At 47.9% G+C, this 18,487-nt stretch overlaps 1 protein-coding gene across 3 annotated transcripts in view; it reads right to left on the bottom strand.

The window, feature by feature from the left end:
• PLCG2 (phospholipase C gamma 2) overlaps positions 1 to 17,768 on the bottom strand; it is a 227,918-nt gene extending 210,150 nt beyond the window's left edge. For all 3 annotated transcript variants that reach the window (XM_049865038.1, XM_049865039.1, XM_049865037.1), the window contains exons 1-2: positions 17,636 to 17,768; positions 8,734 to 8,969 (exon numbers count right to left, since the gene is read on the bottom strand). In XM_049865038.1, coding sequence (XP_049720995.1) covers positions 8,734 to 8,926 — 193 coding nt within the window. In that variant the 5' untranslated portion in view covers positions 8,927 to 8,969; positions 17,636 to 17,768. The remainder of the gene's footprint in view (positions 1 to 8,733; positions 8,970 to 17,635) is intronic.
• Between the last annotated feature and the right edge of the window lie 719 nt (positions 17,769 to 18,487).

Below are 18,487 nucleotides of genomic sequence, written 5' to 3'. Positions count from 1 at the left end.
CACTGGACAGGAAGAGACCAATTGTTGTATCTTAGATGGCTACTCACAAGCTTTTAAGACCCCAGTCACTGCACATCAAGGTAAGATGTAGAACACTGTCTATATGGATTGTGATATGCCAATTGACCTAGATGTCCCCCAACACTATGGTCCCTAGCCCTCAAGCCCAGTATCTCAGTCCCAGAAAGGCTGTAATCTTTACGGGAGCAAATAGCCAGGTCTTTTCCCTGTGGAGCCACTGGTGGGATCAAACCACCAACCTTTCAGTTAGCAGCTAAGCACTTAACTGTTTCCACCACCAGGGCTCCTTCAAAAGAATAATGATACTCAAGAAAAGTACATGGAATTCAGATTTCACTGTGCATAAATAAAGTTTCATTGGAATGCGAAGAAGAAAAAGAAGTAACTTGTTATTGCAGCTAGCCTAAGTGGCTCGTATAACCTTATTCCTGAGGACATTAGAAATCCCCTGGACCTCCAGCCCATCTCCCACCCAAAAGTGAGCAATTTTTTTTTTAATTAACTTTTATTGAGCTTCAAGTGAACGTTTACAAATCAAGTCAGACTGTCACATGTAAGTTTATATACATCTTACTCCGTACTCCCACTTGCTCTCCCCCTAATGAGTCAGCCCTTCCAGTCTCTCCTTTCATGACAATTTTGCCAGCTTCCAACTCTCTCTATCCTCCCATCCCCCCTCCAGACAGGAGATGCCAATACAGTCTCAAGTGACCACTTGATATAATTAGCTCACTCTTCATCAGCATCTCTCACCTACCCACTGTCCAGTCCCTTTCATGTCTGTTGAGTTGTCTTCGGGGATGGTTCCTGTTCTGTGCCAACAGAAGGTTTGGGGACCATGCCCGCTGGGATTCCTCTAGTCTCAGTCAGACCATTAAGTATGGTCTTTTTATGAGAATTTGGGTCTGCATCCCACTGATCTCCTGCTCCCTCAGGGGTTCTCTGTTGTGCTCCCTGTCAGGGCAGTCATCGATTGTGGCCAGGAACCAACTAGTTCTTCTGGTCTCAGGATGATGTACGTCTCTGGTTCATGTGGCCCTTTCTGTCTCTTGGGCTCTTAGTTGTCGTGTGACCTTGGTGTTCTTCATTCTCCTTTGCTCCAGGTGGGTTGAGACCAAATGATGCATCTTAGATGGCCGCTTGTTAGCATTTAAGACCCCAGACTCCACATTTCAAAGTGGGATGCAGAATGTTTTCATAATAGAATTATTTTGCCAATTGACTTAGAAGTCCCCTTAAACCATGGTCCCCAAACCCCCGCCCTTGCTCCGCTGACCTTTGAAGCATTCATTTTATCCCAGAAACTTCTTTGCTTTTGGTCCAGTCCAGTTGAGCTGACCTTCCATGTATTGAGTGTTGTTCTTCCCTTCACCTAAAGCAGTTCTTATCTACTAATTAATCAGTAAAAAACCCTCTCCCACCCTCCCTCCCTCCCCGCCTTATAACCACAAAAGTATGTGTTCTTCTCAGTTTATACTATTTCTCAAGCTCTTATAATAGTGGTCTTATACAATATTTGTCCTTTTGCCTCTGACTAATTTCGCTCAGCATAATGCCTTCCAGGTTCCTCCATAAAAGTGAGCACTTTTAATGGAACATAAAAACATAAACTGACTCATGTCACTCCTCTGCTCCCCGTTGCTCACTGAATAAAACCCAAAGTCCTCACCACAGATTACAAGGCCTCTGGTGACCTTGTCCCTTCCTACCTTCACTCCTTCTGGCCTCCTGCTCACTCATTACACACCAGCCACATTGCCTTTATTCTGCCCCTTGAACAGGCCAAGCTCCTTCCAAGCTCTGGGCCATCATACATGCTGAGCCCTCTCCCTGGGATGCTCTCCTCCTAGATCTTCCCATGGCTCCCTCCTTCTTACCCTAAAGTTCAACTCAAATGTCACCTCCTCAAGGAGGCTGCCTTGAGGGCTCCCCTAGCTAAAATAGTGCTCTTGGCTGGTTACTCTTTATCAAAGCACCCTGGTTCTTTCCTTCCTAGTATCCATCACTATCCAATATGATTGCATACTTTGCCTTTTATTACCTTTCCTACTAGACTGTAAGCTCCACTAGGGATGTTCACTGTCCTGTTCACCACTTCCTCCCCAGTGACATGCATAATACTCGATAAATGCTAACGTCCTTTTTGAGTATTTGCTAAATCCACAAAGGAATGTATTCTAAGAACATGGGTGGTTGTCATACAGGAGAAAAGACAACCCTTGAATAATCAGACAAACCAATTCCTCAACCATCCAGCAAAAAAGCAAGCCTGTATCAAGGTCAATAATAAAAATGTCTTTACTCTTCAGCCAAAGATTAGACGGGTCTATACGGCCAACAATAACACATATGAGAGACATGCTTCATAGTTCAATCATGTATACAAGACTTTGGGCACACCAGCCCAAAAGCAAAGACAAGAAGGCAGGAAGGGACAAAAAAGCTGTACAAATGGCAACAGGGAACCTGAGATAGAGAAAGGGAGAGTGCTTACACATCGCAGGGTTGGCAACCAATGTCATCAACTATTTGTGTATTAACTGTTTAATGAGAAACTAATTTGCTATGTAAAATTTTATCTAAATCACAATTTAAAAAAAAAAAGAAAAAAAATGTCAATTCTACTGATTACACCAACAAGCACCAACATGAAGAATACATCCCCCAGACAGTGAACAGGATAATCCACTGGGTTGGAAGAAGGAAAATCATTAAATAAACCGAAGTTCTTATAGTTATCCCAGCCTTTCTAAAATGCCATTTCCCTTTAACTTTGACGGTGGTGGGGATGATGACAACAACAAAAGCCATGAATACTTGAGCACCTTGCTGTGGCCAGCACTGTTGAAAGCATTTTACATATATCATTTCCCCCTTACAAGAGCCAGATGAGACAGGTCCTTTTATTAGCCTCATTTTACAGATGAGGATATGTAGGCAAAAAAAGGTTAAATGAGTGGCCCAAAGTCACACCCCTAGAGCATGGCTGGACTGGGATTTGAACCCAGGCTGCCAGGATCCAACATTTGTGTTTCTGTATACCATAAACATCTATAGTAAGAAAATAAGCACACAGACACTGGGGACATTGGCTGAATTTTACTATTGACGGGATGCATGATCAAAAGAGTTTGAGGACCACTTTCACACAATGGATTTCTTCTTAGATGGGAGATGCCAGTGGAAATTTAGTATATACTTATTAATGGTTTCAAAAAACACTTGGTAACATGACAACTTTACTGTACTCATTTTTTAATGGATGAGAAGCCCAAAGGTAGATTTCAGAGCTAGCCGAGATACCGTCAAACCCCATTCTATCCTCCCAATGGTTTCAAAAAACACTTGGTAACATGACAACTTTACTGTACTCATTTTTTAATGGATGAGAAGCCCAAAGGTAGATTTCAGAGCTAGCCGAGATACCGTCAAACCCCATTCTATCCTCCCCTGCTCTGTTAAGCCTGCTTTATGCTGTGTTCATGGGCTCCTCCTGATATATCCATCTCCCCGGGCGTCCCTAGGTATCTCCAGCCCCCAGCAGGGCGTGTCCTCTGCACACATAAGGAATTAGTACACTCCCCTCCTGCCGTGACAAAGACAGTCTGAACAAAGCTGTCATGCTTGGGTTCTAAGTAGAGTGCTTCTCTCTGACACATAGAACTAAGACACCCCCGGAATCATTTAGGGGAAGAAAGCAACACAGAGCCGGGAGAAGATTGAAGGCTTTGAAGGCAGATAGGATGATTCCGAATTATAGTTCTGTTCATTTCCTGGGTTGTGTGTCTTTGGGCATGTCACTAGTTTTCCTGAGACTGTTTCTTCATCAGTAAAGTAGGAACAGCTCCTACCTCACAGGGTCATTGTAAGAATTTAGCGACCTATTGCATGTGACATGCTTAGCACAGGGACAAGTACATGGTAAGCATTCACTAGAGGCTGCTCCTACCAACATCATCACGCAAACACCAAGAACCTAATACCAAGGGAACAGTACAGCCTCAGTGTTTGAGAATTCCCTCATTCATGGGCAGCCACAACCTGCCAAAACCGAGCAGATGAGGAAAATACATATGAGCGAAAGGAAAAACTTCAGGATAAGGGTCTATTCAGTTGAAATGGGCATACTCCAAGCCCTCACATGGCCAACCCTTTCCAGATCCAAGAAACAGGTGGCATCAGATCAGCCCTCAAGACACATTTCAGGCCTCCCAAATGGATGAGACAAGGGAAGGGCCCTCAAGTTTGACTCTGAAAAGCCCCAGCGCAGGCCCTTCTGCCTAAAGAGTGCTCAACTGGTGCCCACTGGGAGGAAAGAACAACCACACGTGCGGCTTTCCCAGTACTTCCATGAGTTCCCACTGTATATGCCAAGATTTCCAACTCAATGTCTATGTGCACCAGGGTCAGAGCTGGAAGGGACCCCTGCGCCACCTTGGCCAACATCCTCACATGGTGAAAGGGACACCAAAGGCCAAGAGGTACACTGCTGGCCCAAGAGGCACAGTCTTCTCCATCAAAAGCTAAAGTCTTGGGACCACGCCCAGTGGCTTTTTTCTTTCTTTTTATCTTAATAAGTTCTGTTATGAAAACTTTTCCACATATTAAAAAGTACAGAAAATAAAACCCATTTAATTCTCACCCAACAAGATAGGAACTACCATCACCTTACTTGACAGATAAGGATACTAAGGCACAGAGAGGTTAAATATCCTGCTTCTAGTCATGCATCTTGTAGGTGGTAGAGCTGGGGTTTGGACCCAGAAGTCTGGAACCAGAGTCCACATGTTCTTGTGGGTACTTGACTCTGAGACAACTGCCAGCAATTTCTTTACTCTCTCATTCCTTATCCAAGAAATCAAACCAGCCACCACTACGTCGACTCCAACTCATAGAGACCCTATGTATGTCAGAGTACTACTGTGCTCCATAGGATTTTCAATAGGTTTTCTCAAACCTCCAACCTTAGAAGCTGACCATGTTAACCATCAGCACCACCAAGGGACTCCCCTCTCCAAGAGGGGTCTAATTCCCCTCCCCTTGAACCTCAGCTGGTCTCGGTGATCTGAACTGGCACAAGTGACTTTTTGAGATTTCTACAGCTAAGTCATAAGAAGTCTTACAGTTTCTGCCTTGATTCTTGTAACACTCTCCCTGGGGGAAGCCAGTCACCATGTAAAAACTCTAACTACCCTGAGACTGCCATGCAGTAGAGGCTATGGTCAGCAGTCCCAGCTAGGCCCAGCTTTCCAGCCATCGCCACCAAGGCACCGATGTGTGAGTGAACACTCTTGAACCTTCCAGACCAGGCAATGTACCAGCTGAGTACCACGAATGACCTCAGTTGATGCCACAAAGAGCAAAAGAACCACCCAGCGTAGCCCTGCCTGAATCTCTGATCCACAAATCTACTCTCTCGAATCAAATGGCACCCACTGCTCTCACTTTGGGACAGCCATCCCTGCTGGTCACCAGGCAAATCCCTCCTTTAATTGTCCACACAAGCAGCTACTCCACCATGAGGCCTGCTCCCAGTTCCCTCTACCTCTCCCCATACCAAAAGGGACAGCAGCCCTCCTTGGCACCATGCCCAGCACAAACCCCCATTATGGCACTAATTGCATAATCCTGCCATGGCTGGTTTCTGCATCTGTCCCCACCTCTTGAAAACAGAAACTCCATCCTTTCTCCTGTCCTTCAGCAGAGTCTAGCATCTAATATGTTGGCAGGTATGAGATGAACAAATCAAATTGCTCAGTCATGACAGGTCCAAAGAAAACACCTAGCTCACCCGACGACATTTTACGGCGTTGAGCAAAACAAACACATGACTTCAGACCAAAGTTTCTCCACTTCAACTCTGCGACATTTTGTACTGGATAATTCTTTTTTGTGATGTGGGTAGTCCTAAACATGGTAGCATGTTCAGCAGCATCCCTAGCCTCAACCAACTAGATGCCAGTAGCGCTCCCCAGTTGGGGTAACCAAAACTGTCTCCAGACATTACCAGGTGTCCCCTGGAGGGCAAAATCACTATTAGACCATGAGATCCATGTATTTCCAGTCTCCCCATGTCTGCACGGGGGTTGTGATTCCAGAAGTCACACCACTTGCCAAATGACCAGAAACTCATGCCATAGGCCCCTCCCCTTTGCCTACCCCCTGTCGATCCCACAGTGACCATCAGGTTCCTGCTAACCAGAACCCCTGCAGGATCACTTGGGCTGGGTGTTCCAGGGGCATTGCCCCGCATCGGAGGTAGGAAACATGGCACCGACAAGTCCACATCCATGGCGTGAAGCCAGCTCTCTCAAAGTGGGCAGGGGGCACCCTTTCTAAGTTCTTTACCCCAAAAATGGCTTTTTTGGGGGTCACTTTACAAATCCCATCAACACAACGATATCACACAGGACCATGAGAGTGCTGAAATACAAATCCAATCATGCCATCCCTCTTCTGAAGACCCTTCGAAGGATCCCTACTGCCCCCAGATAAAACCCAAACACTTAAACAAGACTTCAAAGCCCTGGACACACTGGACTCCACTGACTGGCAACAACCATGCCAGCAAAAATAATAACAGCTGGTCCTGTTTGTCAAGTGTTTAGCATATGCCGTGCACCGTGCTGAGCCTTTTTCATGTATTTACTCATTCCCAACCATAATGCTGTGGGGTGGACACTGATACTATTTTCTATTCTTCAGATTCTACAGATAAGGAAACTGAGGCTCACAACACTATGGTAACTTGTCTAAGGTCACACAGCAAAGCTCTACAAGTAGGGCACTGATAAAACAATACAGGCTCCATAAGGATTTGAATCTAATTACTGCTGCATCTGTAGTACCTGGAACAGTGCCTGGCAGAGTAGTTACTCAAATGCTGACTGAATGGAAGGAGGGAGGGAGCCAAAGAGTTCCCTCAGAGTAGTGTTTACCAAACCTGACAAGTTACCAAGATCACCTGGGAAGCTTAGGAAAATACTGAGTTGCAGCCCACCTGGTGCTACTAAGCCAGGAGGGGACCCAGTAACCTATAGTTTTAAATGCCCCCAGGTGCTTCTCATGGTCAGCCAGGCATGAGACCCACAAGCCAAGACTCATCGTCCAGTCTCAACAGGCACACCTGTATTTACCATCAGTGCCTGCTCTAACACCTGCAAGCCCCCAGCCCCACCTCTGCCCCTGCTCTAGCCGCAACAGGTTTCTGGGCCACCTGGGAGGCCGAGTGTGGCCAATGCAAACAAAACAGAGTGGGGAGGGGATCTGGATGTCTCCACACAGGGGCATTTTCAAAAGCAAAGCTTCTGGCTCTGGGCCATCTGAGGCCTGCCTCATTCCAGGGCCATGAGAAACCTTTGAAAAGCTATTTCATCTCACTCATGATAAGAGAAATCAAATGAAGCACTCTGCCAAGCTACCGCAGTCTACCTGTGAATGGCTAGACTCAGAACCTTCAATCATGGTAGCACAGATAAGGGTGGGGACCCAGCACTCTCGGACTGTGTGGGCTAAAGCCTGGAGGTGGGAGACCTCTTTCATGGGATGTTGCCAAATAGTCCTTTAAACATAAAGTGCACTGTACTCCTTAACTCAGGGATAATCCTTCTAGGAGGCCGTGCTTTGGGTACATCCGTATTTATATGTGTGCATAAAAAGATAATGCAAGGATAGTACCTATGGCACTTATCTTAACAGCAAAGGACAAAATAACCCAGAATATCCATCTCTAGGGGCTGAACTATTACACACAGCCATTTGAGGGGACGCAAAGTGGCCCCGAAAGAATGAGGCAGATTGATATGTGCTGATAAGGAACGCTCCTAGATAATTATGAAGTGAAACAAAACAAAACAAAAAAATCAAGGTGCAGAAGTGTATGTAGGAGGTTCCCACTTGTGTAAAAAACACACCACACATATCACACAAGCACAGAATATTTCTGGAAGATGAAAGAAACTGATAGCGAGCTTGAGCACAGGGCAGGGCCGGGGAAAAGAGACATTTGTAATCATTTTTTTTCCCTCCAAGTGTATACTGTCATTTTCCATTAAAAACAAGTTAATAAAAAACAAAATAGAAACTTCCGCATGTCTCTACAATTGATCATTGCTTAAGTCTCCGACTCTGTAGGTCAAAAAGGGTCTTCGGAACTTTAGGAACTAAACCCATTGCCCAATCTAAAGAGGGCAGGGGAGGGAAGACACCACCACCAGGACCAGAACCTGGTTTGAAAGTTAAAAACAGTGAGTTGCTCTCTCCACGCAGAGAGAAAAGCAAAGGCAGTCACAGCTGCAGTTTGCATAAAATGAAGCAGACATCTGGAGTCCCAGCCATGAGTCTCCGTAAGCCGGTGAGGGAATCTAGGGCCAACTTGCCTTAAGAGGACAGATAACTGAGCAAAGGAAGCCAGGCAGCCCCTGACACTCTAACGTGGGGAGCACCCTCTCCCAGCCCAAGTGAGCCCCCTGAGCCTCACCTTCAGGTTCTCCCATGGGGCTCCTGCTAAGCTGCTTTACCAGGGCTTTGCTGCCTGAATGGCTGTCCACTTGAAACTCCATCAGAGACTCAAGAGCTCCCTGTGGCAGCACTATCATTTTGAGAAGAACATATTACACCAGCAACAACTGCATTAACAGCTGCAGGCAGGAAGGTGAGGGGCCCAGGGCTGTGCAGCGCAGGTCACACTGCCCACCCCGCCCGAGTACTCACAAAAGCCCTCAATCTTGTCAGCCGTCTTGCTCCAGGCCACCTGCCGCGTCTCCATGATCACCTGGACAGTCCGGCGCTCAGGCGTGGACTTGCGGAAGCTGAACACGGTCATCACCGTCCCCAGCTCCAGGGCCCTCTTGATCTGACTCTTCTCATACTCCGGAAGGGTGTCCACGCTGACCATGGTCGTCATTGTTGGGCACTCCAGAGATGTCAGAAGTGGGGGAACAAGGAGCCTGGAAGAGCGGAATGAAAGATAATTGATTTTGATTAACTGAGGAAGATTTCGTTAACAGCATGGATTTCAGGATCCAAAATTCTGCCTGGTGCCCATTAGAATGAACTTCAGTAGAAGGTTCTATTGGCAGGAATCACCAGCCACTTGAGAGGACAGGTGCAGAGGTTTAAATGTACATCAAGGGGCTGAGAAGGGCCCCTCTGGCCCTCAATGACTCAGCTGTTACCTGGCTTTGAATAATCAAAGCAGTCTAACGTGGCAGTAGCCACCCTCTCCCCACGCCCACTTTAATTCTATAGAACATTTGAATAGCCAAAGCAGATCTGACCAGCTCCCACCCTCCAACACCCAACCCAACACACAAGCCTCCTTTTCTCTCCTGCCTAGAGATTTCTGACCACCCCTTTACTTCCTGAGTGAAGTTGCAAACAGCAGAAAAAATGGCAGAGGCTACTCATTGCATGGAAATGGGGCAAAAGCGGCAAAAATGGCAGGGCCTGGTCTGTTTTATCCTTTCTAAAATGAGACTGCCACCAAAGAAGACATTCAGGTAACTAGTAGATACGTAAGGAAATGCTCACGATCACCAGCCATTAGAGAAATGCAAATCAAAACTACAATGAGATTCCATCTGACTCTAACAAGGCTGGCATTAATCCAAAAAACACAAAATAGTAAATGTTGGATAGGCTGTAGAGAGACTGGAACACTTATACACTGCTGGTGGGAATGTAAAATGGTACAACCACTTTGGAAATGGATTTGGCACTTCCTTAAAAGGCTAGAAATAGAAGTACCATACATTCCAGCAATCCCACTCCTTGGAATATATCCTAGAGAAATAAGAGCCCTCACACAAATATATGCACACCCATGTTCATTCCAGCAGTATTCACAATAGCAAAAAGATAGAAACAACCTAGGTACCCATCAACACATGAATGGATAAACAAATTATGTTATATTCACACAACGGAATACTACAAAACGATAAAGAACAATGATGAATCCGCAAAACATCTCATAACTTGGAGGAATCTGGAAGGCATTATGCTGAGTGAAATTAGCCACAAAAGGACAAATATTGTATGATACAACTATTATAAGAACCCAAGAAAAGGTTTCAACACAGAAGAAAAGATTCTTTGATGGTTATGAGGGAAGAAGGAAGGGAGGGAGGGAGAATGGTATTCACCAACTAGATAGCAGAATTAATTATCTTAGGTGAAGGTAAGGACAACACACAATACGGGGGAAGTCAGCACAAGTGAACTAAACCAAAAGCTAAGAAGTTTCCTGAACACAACCAAACATTTCCAAGGGACAGAGTAGCAGGGGTGGGGTCTGGGGACCATGGTTTCAGGGGACATCTAGGTCAACATGCATAACAAAGTTTATTAAGAAAATGTTCTGCATCCCACTTCGGTTTGTGGCATCTGGGGTCTTAAAAAGGTTGCAAGCGGCCATGTAAAATGCATCAATTAGTCCCAACCCACGTGGAGCAAAGGAGAATGAAGAACACCAAAGAGACAAGGAAAATATGAGCCCAAGAGACAGAAAGGGACACATAAACCAAAGACTCCATCAGCCTGAGACCAGAAGAACTAGATAGTGCCTGGCTACCAGCAATGACCACCCTGACAGGGAACATAACAGAGAGTTCCTAACGGAGCAGGAACAAAGCGGGGTGCAGAACTCAAATTCTAGTAAAAAGTCCAGACTTAATGGTGACTGGAGGGACCCCAGAAGGCACGGGCCCCATACTCTCTGTCAGCCCAAAACTAAAATCGTATCCGAAGCCAACTCTTCAGACAAAGAGCAGACTGGACTCTAAGACATAAAATGATACTAGTGAAGAGTGTGCTTCTTAGCTCAAGTAGATAAAAAAAAAAAAAAAATTTTTTTTTTTTTTTACGAGACTAAATGGGTAGCTTCTGTCCAGAGTCGAGATGAGAAGGCAGAAAGGGACAGGAGCTGGTTGAACGGACACAGGAAATTCGGGGCAGAAATGAGGAGTGTGCTGTCACATAACAGTGAGAGCAACTAGGGTGACATAACAATGTGTGTATAAGTTTTTGTATGAGAAACTAACTGGAATGGTAAACCTTCACTTAAAGCACAATAAAATAAATAAATAAAATGGGAGTGTGAGGAAAACTGGAACACGATGCCACCAGCAAAGCACCTCATGCTTTGAGCACCAGGTGCTCCCTCCATTGCTGCCAAGTCTCGTATGCGGTCGATGTATGTCAGACAGCTGCCCAGCCCCCAAATCTAGCAGTCATCCTTATCTCACCCCCACATCCAATCCACCAGCAAATCTAGAACCGGATCTGTCTGCCCCTTCACTATTCCTCCTAGGATGGCACCTCATTTGTTCCCGTTGCCAGCTAACAGATCTCCCTGCTTCCACCCCACCTCCACCAGTCAATTCGCAGACCAGTGGCCAGAAGGATCCTTTTAGAATATCAGTTAAATCGGTTCACTCCCCTGCTCCCCATTTCACTCCATGGCAAATCCAAACTCCTTACCAGTCTGTTTGCCCCATTCGCTGACCACCTCTCCCACAGCTCTTTGCCTTGTCTTCTCCAGTGACGCTGACCCGTCTGCACCTCAAACTCACTGCTGCCACAGGGCCTTTGCACATGCCTGGGAAGCTCGATTAGTTCCCTCACTTCATTTGGATGTCTGTTCCAATGTACCTTTACAACAGGCATTCTCTGACCATCCCCACACAAAGCATCAGCCCATCTGGCATCGCTCAGTTTATCCGCTTAGTGTCTACCGTCCCCACGAGAACATAAGCTCCATGTGAAGAGGATGGGGACTTTATTCCCTATTTTGTCCATGGCTGGGTCCTCAACCTTAGAATGAAGACTGGCACATGGTAGGCACCCAAATATCTATTCTTAATGAATGAATGCTCAACAACTTGGCAAAGTGGGTACTGTTATTATATCTATTCTACAGATGAAGAAACTGAGGCTCAGAGAGGTAAGGCCACTTACTTAGAGTCATATAGCTGGTAGGTAGCAAAGCGAAGATTCAAAACCAGATCTGGCACAAACCAGAACACCTGTTGTAACTCCCTTACAGGCATTTTCACACTAAACACCAGAGTTAAAAAAAAAAAAAAAAAAAATTTTTTTTTTTAAAACCCAAACCCATTACCATCAAGTTAATTCCGACTCATAGCAACCCTGGAGGGCAGAGTACAACTTCCCCATAGGGCTTCCAAGGCTATAAATCTTTACGGTAGCAGACTGCCCAAATCTTTCTCCCACGGAGCAGCTGGTGGGTTCAAACCACCGACCTTTCAGTTAGCAGCTGAGCATTTAACCACTGCGCCACCAGGGCTCCTAACACCACAGAGTAGAGACTACTATTCCCTTGAGTTTACAGAAAGGCTCAGTGACTTGCTCAAGGGCACACAGCTTATAAGTGTAGAGCTGGGACTTGAACCCAGGCATGTACAGCCCACTCTGAGCCACTCCCCTTTTCTGCACCCTAAAACATCCAAATACCAATGTCAGCCCCTCAGACACTTAGAGTGAAGGGCTCCCAGGCTCTGAAGCTGAACCACCAAGCCATGCCTGCTAGCTACACAACGTAGGACAAGTCCCTGAAGCCCTCTGAGCCTATTTCTGCACCTGTAAAGGCAAAGGGAACAGTATCCACTCCTTATGATTCTTATAAGGACTAAATATCAGGCCCCTGAAACAATGGTACAAAGTCAGCTCTTCGTTAGATTTATGTTATGCCTGGGGTTGCCATGAGTGTGAATCATTCAATGGCAACAGGTTTGGTTTTCTGGTTTTATTATTACTACCTGAGTCCCTGGCTGGCAGAAATGGGAAAGGTTGGCTGTTCGAGTCCACCCAGAGGCACGTCAGAAGAAAGGCCTGGAGACCTACTTCAAAAAAAAATCAGCCACTGAAAAATCTATGGAGCACAATTCTACTCTGACCCACATGGGGTTACCATGGGTCAGAATCCACTTGATGGCAACTGATACGGTTGAGATTATTACCAACAACTGTTCTGTGTATATTTCTTATCTCCTCCTCCCCCGCTCCCACCCATGCCTTTAGGCCTGTGCACAGGTTTTACTCTGCAGTCCTCCAAGGCTACAAAGTAGCACTAGAGAGGGGAGCTCAAGAGACCAGGTGTTGAGCCCCAGTGGACTGGGCTTCCACCCTGACCCTGCCTCCGCACAGCCTCCTGGCCAAGCTGCTCAAACTCTGGGCCTCAGTCCCCTCATCTGTAAAATGAGGACAACAAGGCCACCCTCAGGGGGCAGCTGGAAGGATTAAAAAGCCACCACATATATATAGCCCCCAGCATTTAGCAGTGCCTCAGTTAATATTAACCAGCTAGCTGGTCAACACCGTGATGGAGTGTTAATGCTATGCCAGGCACTGAGTTGGGGACTAGGGTGCAAATCGGAGTGAGGGGGGAATAGGCCCAGTCCTTGCCCCTACCTCTCCTCCCATCTCACACCTATAACCAAAAGTACCTTCATGGGTGTGCCAGCCTAGATTTAACTCAGAGATACAATCATAAGTTAGACCTGCTCTGTCCACTGGAAACGGACCTGTCAACTTGACAAGTCTTATGCAGAGGTACGTACAGCAGCAGAGACATGCCTGGGACCCAGGGAATAGGAAGAAGAGGCCCCACACTTAGTCTGGGGTTGTGCAGGGAACTTAATGGGCTCAGGGAAAGCTTCTTCAGGGAGAAGGCATCTGAACGCAATCTTGAAAACTGATGAAGCAGGAGGGAACGGTGCTGTAGTCAGAGGAAACAGCTCCGCAAAGGCCAAGGGGGCAGGAATAACTGGGTGTGCCAAGAACTCAGCTCACAGTTAAGGGCATTCTCAGTGAGGAAAAGCCTAAAATCACCCCTCGCCTGTTGTTGTTGTTATTGTGGCAACCCCACGCACCGCTGAACAAAAATTCTGCCTGGTCTTGGGCCATCCCCATGATCAGCCGTGGATCGGACTATTGTGATCCACAGGGTTTACATTAGCTGCTTTTTGGCAGATCACCAGGCCTTTCTTTCTCATCTCTCTTAAGCTAGCCGCTCCACTAAAACCTGTTCAGCATCACAGCAACACACAAGCTTCCAATGACAGATGGGTGGTGGCTATGCATGAGGTGCACTGGCTGGGAATCAAACCTGGGTCTTCCATATGGAAGGGGAGAGCTTCACCACTGAGCCACCACTGCTCCAACTTCCTGCCTAGTCACCCTCTATGCACAAAGGGATGTCCTGTGGCCATTCTCACAAAAAAAAAAAAAAAACTGGTAATTGGGCCCTTACCAGGTGCCAAGCACCTGCCATACCTGGCTCAGCTCATTTATCTCAATGAGAAATTCTGGAGGTGAAGACTGAAGTCCTGAGAGGCAAAATTACTTGATCAAGGTCTTGTGGACAAGTGGCAGCACTAGGAGGAGAACCCTGGGTCTGATTCTGAGCCCCTGCTACTTCAGTACCTGCCCTCTGGAATTCAGAATCCCAAGGCAGAGTCTGGCCGGGTATAAATAATTCAGCAATCCCTACCCCTCTCAAGGGAGCCCTGGTGGTGCAGTGGTTAAGAGCTATGACTGCTAACCAAAAGGTCAGCAGTTTGAATCTACCAGCTACTCCTTGGAAACCCTGTGCGGCAGTTCTACTCTGTCCTATATGGTCACTATGAGTTGGAATCAACTCAATAGCAGCAAATTTCAGTTTTGGTACCTCTCTCAATAAGAGCCCTGGTGGCACAGTGGTTATGCACTCAGCTGCTGACCATAAAGGTCGGCGAATCAAACCCGCCAGCCACTCTGCAAAAGAAAAACTTAGCAGTCTGCTTGCATAAAGAGCTCAGCCTCAGAAATGCTATGGGGCAGTTCTACTCCTGTCCCATAGGGTTGCTATGAGTCAAAACCGACATGACAGCAATGGGCTTGGTTTGGGTACCCCTCTCAAGATAGAGGTTAAGTGACTTGTGTAAGGTCACACAGCTAGAAAGTGGTGGATCTGAACCTGATTCCAATCCCACGCTCTTCACCATGCTGGCTACCCCCAGCCACACAGCGTGCCCTTAAGGCTCCCCACTGCTGGGTCCCAAGGTCAAAGTCCAGCAGGCCACAGAAAGGAAACCCATCACAACACCCCAATTAAACTGGCCAGCCAAGACCAGGCACCAGGGCCTCAGTTCCTTCTGGCTCTGCAAGAGCCTTGGACTTGACCTTCCGTCCCCAGGATTCCATTACTTCCAGCTCCAGAGTCCAGTGCTCAACCGTAAGCACCAAGGCTCTCCCATTGCATTATGCCAGAAACTGGAAACAGATCCTGTGGCTACATGATACTGACCCAATCTCCTCCTGGGTCAGGCCCTCAGAGTTCAGTGCTTCAGCAACTGAGGCAAGGGTGGCCTTGACCCCAGGGAGGACACTTAACGTCACAGGCCATTTCCATTTTGCTTCTGCTTTTTAAAAAATGAAATGGTCTTGAAATCCATTGTTGTTCCTGTTTCTCATCCTCCATGGGTAACTCTGTAAAATGACTTATGATGTAAATACGAATATGGCTGGGGTTTGTCAGGAGGTATTGCCATTACACGCCCTTCTCTTCAATGTAAACTTCTGAGTTACAAAAACCTAGAACAAGGAAACGGGCATTTTCTTCTCTTTGGAGCTCTCTGTACGTGTCAGGACAGTGTAGGACGTCACCCAAAATCCCATGAGACACTTCTCTGCTGGAATTTGTCACAGTCACATCACTGAGAGGTAATATGCACGCCTGCAGTGCGAAGAACGTTATTTCCGCATCTTACTCTCACCCCGTAGCATCAGGGCGAAATATTTTCATCAGAGGAACCAGGCGTTGTCAGCCATTGTAGGCAGAAAGGTAACTTGGTCCAATTTTTTTGTTTGTTTAGGGCAATCTGTGAGCATCTATTCAAATGTAAAACATGGTTTATATTTTTACAACTCACACATGTACAAAAAGAGACACAAAGATGTTCAGGGAAGCATCATTTGTAAAGAAAAAGAGAAAGAAAAAAACAGGAAACAACTGCTCATCAATGGAGCAGAGTCCCTTAACTACGTTCCTGCAAAATGCTGGGTGGCTACTGGAAACCATGGGGAAGATGTGTGAGCAGTCTGATGTGGAAAGACACTCAAGAGGTATTAAATGAAAAGAGCTACAAACCATTAATAGACTATACTTCCATTTCTTAAAGGCCTCCAGCTTATAAATCCAGGGAAGTGGCTACTTCTGGAGGGCGGGGAAGGGTAGAAAGACGACTTGACTTTATATTAATTTAGGTGGTGACATCCTGGATGCACTTCATGTGTGTGTCTTTACTGTTTTCTAGATTAAGAAATGTTTTCAAACCAGCAATTATCTACCGACTCCACCCTGTTGAGTGCAAAAGGACTACTCTTTGGGGTCTCTGCTTTGTGCTTTGCCTCTTGGGGGGAAGTTTCACATACTCCGTGGTGAGTGGTGGGGTGGGGAAAGACAGCAGCAGCATCAGGTAATTCTAGCATCAAGGAGGCCCTCAGTGATCACTGTCTGGAACTGGGACACACGTGGCACATACAAGCTTTTGTAAAACGGGTCAGCTTTTAGGGCCAGCATGGCTGCCAAATTCAAGCGGGACTCCAGCAGAACTGTAGCTGAGGGCAGGACCCACGCCCCAAGCGCCCTTAACCACAGGAGAGGGCCGAGCCCTGGCCTGAGCATCCTTTCCACAGCAAAGCCCCAACACTCCCCATGGCCCTGGAACTTAGGCTTGAATGGCCCCAGTATTCTGGGGGAGAAACTGAGGCTCAGAGAGGTTCATCACATTGGCCAGGGTCACACAGACCGAGCTGCAATTCAAATTAAAGTCTGATTGACAAGACCACCTCTTTCCTTCGCGCCACGCCATCTGCTCACTCTACCATACTCCCTCGCCCTAGTTCAAGATTGGGGACCCCCCACCCTCCTCAGGAATCCAGGCGCCAACCCCTCTGTCCAAAGAGGCCACATCTTTTCCTCTAATGCTTCCTCTAGGGGGGCAACGACCTCTGTGGGACTCCAAAGCATAAACAGGAAAATGCACATATGTTCACACATAATTATACCCACAATTATCGGGGGCGGGGTGGGTCATAAATCCCCTGAAAACTCATCAAGCGTCTCAGGGGCAGGGACAGCTTTTCGAAGATCGCCCCACACTTCTCTCCCATCCCGCAACCACCTGCGCCAGACGGGAAAGTGTCAGGGACGGGCTGGCCCCCTCGAGACTCAGCGAGCCATGGGCACAGAGGCGGCCAGGGAAGACGGCCCTACCCCGCGCAGGACCCTTCAACCAGGGGAGCCTTGAACGCCAACGCCAGCAGGACCCCCAACCGCGAGCCGTGCCGCTTCCTCCGTGTTCCCATTCAAAGCTGGGACCGCCGCAGGGCACAGACGACAAGGTGGAGCCCGCCCCGGGTGAGGAAGTGGCCGGCGGCTGCGGCCCGGACCCCCTCGCCGGGCACAGCGGGCCGGGCCCCGACGTTGCGCCCCACCCCTGCCTCCGCCAGCTGCGCCCGGGCGCAGGTCCCGTCCGGGCGTGGGTCCCCTCCTGGGCGCAGGTCCCCAGCCAGGCGCCCCGCGTGCTTCCCGCCCGGCCGAGCCACTCACCTGGCGGTGCCGCTGGAGCGCACCCGCCGGGGAACCGGGGTCCCGCGTGCAGCCGCCCGCCGTCCGGGCTCCGGGCACTCCCTGCCGCGCACGCCCTCGGCCTCCTGAGCTCGCTACTTCTGCTTCGGCCGCGGCCGCGCCACGTGACTCCGCGGAGCCGCCCCCCGCGCCGGCCGCCCCGCCCCCGGCCGGGCCAGAGGCTGAGCGCCTGAGCGCGGAACCTGGGTCCCCGCCTCCGCGGGCCCAGGGGGACACTGAGGCAGCAGCAGGACAAATGAGCTGGCTGAGGTGGCTCGGCGAGGTGGAGAACGAGGACTTCCGCAAGAGCGTAGCATTAATGGAACGCCTACTGCATACAGGTGTTTTACAAGCATTTAATACACTCCTGACGATCGCCCACCCAGAGGTGGTTGTTCATGGCCCTATTTTGAAATCGTTACTAAGGCTGCGGTGGAGTCAAACCACCTCTGACTACCTTGGGCAAGCCACTTAAATGCCTCAGCCGCACTTTTGCCCTAAAGTTAGTCTCCCCACTAAAATTCCTCAGACTCAGGTTCCCCACCTGTAAAACCGGATAAAAATAGTGCGGCTCGTAAGGAAGGGTAATATCAGGCACTTGATTTCCCATTTTCCCAATGAGAATAATTTTGTAAAGCCCACTTTAATATATAAGGAGAAACCCTCGTCGCGCAGTGGTTAAAGCGATTCACTGCTGACCTTACACAGTTCAGAACCACCTTCGGGTCAATGGGAGACAGATGTTTGCTTTTGCAGAGATTTACAGCCTCCTGTGGGACCCTTATGGGGTCGCTGAGTCTGAACTGACTCCATGGCAAGGGGTTTGGTCTGGTC

The sequence above is a fragment of the Elephas maximus genome, chromosome 21 (assembly GCF_024166365.1).
Source record: "Elephas maximus indicus isolate mEleMax1 chromosome 21, mEleMax1 primary haplotype, whole genome shotgun sequence".
Lineage (NCBI taxonomy): Eukaryota > Metazoa > Chordata > Mammalia > Proboscidea > Elephantidae > Elephas > Elephas maximus.
This window is presented reverse-complemented; position numbering and strand designations above follow the sequence as displayed.